The sequence below is a fragment of the Fonticula alba genome (genome assembly GCF_000388065.1).
Source record: "Fonticula alba strain ATCC 38817 unplaced genomic scaffold supercont2.8, whole genome shotgun sequence".
Taxonomy (NCBI): Eukaryota; order Rotosphaerida; family Fonticulaceae; genus Fonticula; species Fonticula alba.
In genome coordinates, this window is record NW_009242978.1 from 862463 (window position 1) to 867175 (window position 4713).

At 67.8% G+C, this 4713-nt stretch overlaps 2 protein-coding genes across 2 annotated transcripts in view; both read right to left on the reverse strand.

Moving 5' to 3' along the window:
- H696_04846 (phosphoglycerate kinase) overlaps window positions 1–113 on the reverse strand; it is a 3047-nt gene extending 2934 nt beyond the window's left edge. Inside the window, exon 1 of the mRNA XM_009498711.1 lies at window positions 77–113. Within this exon, the coding sequence (XP_009496986.1) occupies window positions 77–82 (6 nt within the window). The 5' untranslated portion in view covers window positions 83–113. The remainder of the gene's footprint in view (window positions 1–76) is intronic.
- Window positions 114–1360: 1247 nt separating this feature from the next.
- Window positions 1361–4713, reverse strand: part of H696_04847 (hypothetical protein) — a gene marked incomplete at its 5' end in the record, with an annotated part of 5166 nt that continues 1813 nt past the window's right edge. Inside the window, 3 exons of the mRNA XM_009498712.1 lie at window positions 1361–1767; window positions 1939–2360; window positions 2540–4711. Coding sequence (XP_009496987.1) covers window positions 1680–1767; window positions 1939–2360; window positions 2540–4711 — 2682 coding nt within the window. The 3' untranslated portion in view covers window positions 1361–1679. The remainder of the gene's footprint in view (window positions 1768–1938; window positions 2361–2539; window positions 4712–4713) is intronic.

Below are 4713 nucleotides of genomic sequence, written 5' to 3' on the forward strand. Positions count from 1 at the left end.
GCTGTCTCGCTGGCGCCTGCATGCCAGTCGAGGTGTCAAAGGAACACTGGGGGAGAGTATGAAAGAGGAAAGATACCTGCATCAGGGGGAGGGAGAGCGGGGGAGGGGGGCTGTCGGGGCAGCTGGTGACTCTCGAAGGGCCAGTTTCTCTTCTTCCTCTTCCGCGCCTTACTCGCGCCACACACACACACACACACACACACACACCATGCGAGGCACATGCATTTTCGCGCACATCCTGGTCCCGTCCGGATCCCTGTCCGTCTCACGGGGGGCCTCCGCCGCGAAAAGGATCTGGCAACCCCGCAGGCCCTCCTGCAGATGCTCTGTTGTGATGATACCCCGATTGACATGGCGACGCTAGTGGCAATGCATTTGTCAGGACACCCCGCGCCACCGGTGGCTAGACGGGACGCGTCAGCACCTGGGCACCGGCAGAAAGGGGGGCATTCTCTGGAGCCTCTCCTGCGAAGCCCTCCCCCGCCCCCCCCCCCGCCCCGGTCCGCTGGCCAGACTTCTGCCTGGTACGCTCCGACCGGCGCCCTCCCCGCCTCCCAGGGGCTGACACCCAAACTCCCACACCGGACGTGGGAATCTTCCCGCACATTTCGCGGATGATGCCACTCCCGGGGGGGACGAACTCCCATCGGACGCCCCGAGCAAGCGGTCTGTCCGCCGGCATGAAACCTCTCGCCCGGGGGGGGAAGGGGGACAGGGCCGGGGCGTGTCCCCGGCTGGCTGCCCCAGCACCGGCTCCCGGCTCCTCGGCGCGGCAGGGGGGAATGTCTGGCCTGGGGGGAGGGAATATCCCGCGATGCGCGAGGTGCCTTCCCCCCCCCCCCCCCCGAATGGAAGCGCCCCGACGGTCTGACGGCGCACGCACGGCCCATCGAAAGACAAGGGTATATTGGTTGGGGACGGGCGGGGCGCGCGCGCGGCATGAACATATGCCAGCGCGCGTCCGACGCGCACATCCACACCAGACATGAGAGGGGGAAGAAGAAAGAGGGAGAGAGGGACAAATAACAAGGGACATGGACACAAGTGGAGTGAAGGGTGGTGGAGATATGGAGCAGGGCCGCGGGGGACACATGCCAAGCCGGCAGAGAACACACGCCTGGGGGGGGAGGGGGAGGCGGGGGGAAGGGTGGCAGACCGCTCCCGGGACGTGTGCGCTGCTGGCCGCCGACCTGCGAGGGGAAGAGAAGGGGTGTTGCGTTGCTGGGCGCGAGGGTGTCCTGGGCACGACTGGGACTGGAGCCGGCGCCGGGGCCACACACACACGCGCGCGCGCACGCACGCACGCGCGTCCGGAGAAAAAAAACAAGTACAGAGCGCCGCACAATCCAGGGGGAGAGAGAGAGAGAGAGGGAGAGAGGGAGAGCGGGAAGAAGGGAGAACGGGAAGAGCATGCACGCGCGCATGGGCCAAAGCATATGAACACGCGCACACGCACGCATACATACGCGCACACGGTGCTAGATCGGCCACGCCACGAGACAGCATCTAATTGTGCTGCCGTAGGGGAAACCTGGCGGTGTGTGGCGCATGCATTGCAGCTTACGCGCATGGCCCCCCGAGACCTTGCCGCGGTGCTCCGCCTTCGCCTTCTCTGTGGGGAGGGGCATGGTACACTACTGACTGTTGAATGTTGGGAAAGGAATAGGCACCGCGCGTTCTTACCTAAGGAGGATGAATTCCGCGGCGAAATCCCTCGACATTCCGGGGTGAACCCCATGCTGCAGACCAAGTGCGAAGACGTAATTCCTGATCGGTGGGGAGGAGGGGCCGGGGCCGATTGGGTGGTTAATGAAAGAGCATGAATGGGCGGCCAGGCCCCTGCGGGCATGGACAAGACACCGCGGATGGAAAGGGAAAACACAGAGAGAGAGAGAGAGAGAGAGAGAGAGAGAGAGAAAGCTGGAAAGGGCCACGCACTGAAGCCAGACAAGCAGCTCGGGCAGATGGCGCGAGGCCCAGAAGCCAATCCGACAGCCGCTGTGCCGGCGCTGAACGACCACACCATTGATCGCAAGATCCGGGTGCTCGGCAGCCAGGGCGGCGGTGGACAGGCGCAGGGCATCGCCGAGACGAGGACCGCCGAGAATCGGCGACAGAACCTCATGCGTCAGGGCCAAGTCAGCGGGGGACACCGGCTGGCGCATCTGCTTCAGGACCGACATCATGGCGTTCGCACGGTCCACATCGGCTGGGCGATGCGCATGCAGAGTGGACAGCAGCGTGCCGGACACGGCACCGAGGGTCATGAAGTCCAGGAAGGCCTCGCGCAGGGATGTGAAGCTTCGCTCATGCGAGCGGTCGTCGGCCGCGAAGGGGATGAACACGAAATAGTGACAGCCCTTCAGGCAAAAAAAAGCGGGGACACAGGAGGGGGGGAGGAAAGAGAGAGGGGGAGACGAAGCGGCGAGGGGGCAAAGTGGCTGATGTCAGAAAAGCCGATGCATAGGGGGGAGAGAGAGAGAGAGAGAGAGAAAGAAAGAGGCAGGGGGGGGGAGAAATCAAGAAAGAAGAGACATACCCCGCTGTTTTGCGGGTGGCTCCAGTCCGGGAGGATGTCATTGCGGAACATCAGCATCTGAGAGCGGAAGGGGAACTCCTGGGATACCGGGCTCTCGAGATTAGACAGGACGGTGAACATCTCGGCCGGGGTCTGCATCACGGCCAGCGGGACCATGCACCGGTTGTACAACTCGTCAGCCGGCAGGCGCAGCGCCTGTCCCGGGCTCTGCAGGGCCGCCGCGGCCTGAGCCGCGGCCACCTGCTGCTGCAAGCCCGCCTGCTCTTGGACATTCGGCAGGAAGTACACGGTCCAGGGGAAGCGGAAAGGCTGCCGCAGGGCAGGGCTGTCCCCGGACCGGGGCTCGGCCGGCAGGAAGTCCACCGCAGGTGGCGGGCTGGCCGGGTAGGCCCGAGCCACGATGGCAGCCACGGTGGCCGCCGAGCATGGCCGATCGGCCGGGGCCACCGCCGAGAAGGACTCCCCAGCCCCAGAACAGGGGCCAGTTCCCGGGTGCTGGAGCTGCAGGCCTTGCTGCTGCTGCTGCTGCTGAACCAGAGACCCGCGCTCGAAGAGAGTTGGCGCCGGGGCTCCCGAGGCCGAGGGGCCTGGGATGTCCGAACGGGAGATGCCGGCAAAGTCGCGACCGGCGGTGCGCCCGGGGCCAGCCGTACCGGCTGCCGAGGAGGGCGTGCCAATCGCCGGGTTGCCGCTGCCGGCTGCGACGCCGGGGGCCGAGCTGAGGGAACTGGTGACGAAAGGACCACCACGACCGAGCTCACGGCCGAGGGACGATGCGGAGCTGGGAACCGGGCTCGAGACCGAGGCGGAAGAGGTGGCCGAGCTGCTGCTGCCGCCGCCGCCGCCGCCGATGTTCTCACCACGACCAAAGGGATTGGCGGGCTTGTCGGTCAGGGTGGCCGGGGCCAGAGGAGCCGGCGCAGCAGCAGCACCGGCCGCCGGGGCATCGGCAGCCGGAGTGGCGGCATTTGCGACGGCAGCCATGGTCGCAGGCGTGACGGAAGTGGCAGAGGCAGGCGGCGAGGCCTGGCGCGCCGGGCGTGGCAGGCCCAGGCCGGTGATCGGCTGCAGGAGCGAGCGGCTGGGACTGATGGCGGCGGCCGGGGAAAGGGCGCTGGCCGCCACGGCCGAGCCGGAAGTGCCGGTGGTAGCGGCCGACGGGCCAGCCGAGGAGGCGGACGGGGACAAGGAGGAGGAGGAGGAGGAGGAAGAAGAAGAGCAAGTCGCGGGCGATGCCGTCGAGTTCAGGAGATCCTGCGGGTGAGGGGCACCACTGCCGTCGGTGTCCTCGATGACCGGGACCCACACACCGGAGTCCAGCTGACGCATGGTGGACATGGTGATGGTCTCGACCGTCGGCGTGGCAACATACACCCCGGAGGGGGTGGCCTCCAGGTTGTCGGTAACCTCGTAGACGGGCTCGGGCCGGGCAACTGGACGACTGGCCGTTGGCCGAGCCGGAGTCACTGGGGCCGGGGCCGAAGCCGAAGCCGAAGCCGAAGCCGAAGCCGGAGCGGCGTCGCCACCGCCCACCGGGGCCGGAGTGGCCATCGGCCCAGCCGAGGCAGCCACCGAATCGACCTCGGCCTCATCGGCCACGGGCCGGGATGCGGCCACATGGCCGACTTCCCCCTGCAGGGTCTGGATGCTGATGGCCTGCGAGGACCAGGACTCCTCGATGAGGTTGGCTGCCGAGGAGGGCTCCGCCATCGACACGTGCGACCGCGCGGACGGGGCATCCGCCTCGGCGGAGGTCGAGCCTGGTGACGCGGAGGAAGTGGCCCCGCCGAGGGCACGCTTCCCGGCAAGCAGCATGAGCGGCGACTGCCGGGGGAGCACCCCACTGGAGGAGGACGAAGAGCCGAGGGGGGCTGCCGCGTCCGCCGGAGAGGAGGCCCGGCTGCCGCCGCGAGTGCGCTGCTTGGAGCCAGGCGCCTGGTGCTGCTGCTGCTGAGGGCCCGAGGGGCCAACGCTCGGCGCCACTGTGGCCGTGGTGGCCGAGATGCCAGGACGCGCGTCCGAAGTGGCAGCACCCCGCGCGGCCGGGGGAGCCGACGCCGAGACGGTCGATGTGAAGCTCGAGGGGGAATCCCGCGGGGCCAGGTCCGGAGACATTGCGGGGGCAGCCTTCTTGGCGACTGGCGGCTGCGGCTGCGGCTGCGGCTGCGGCTGCG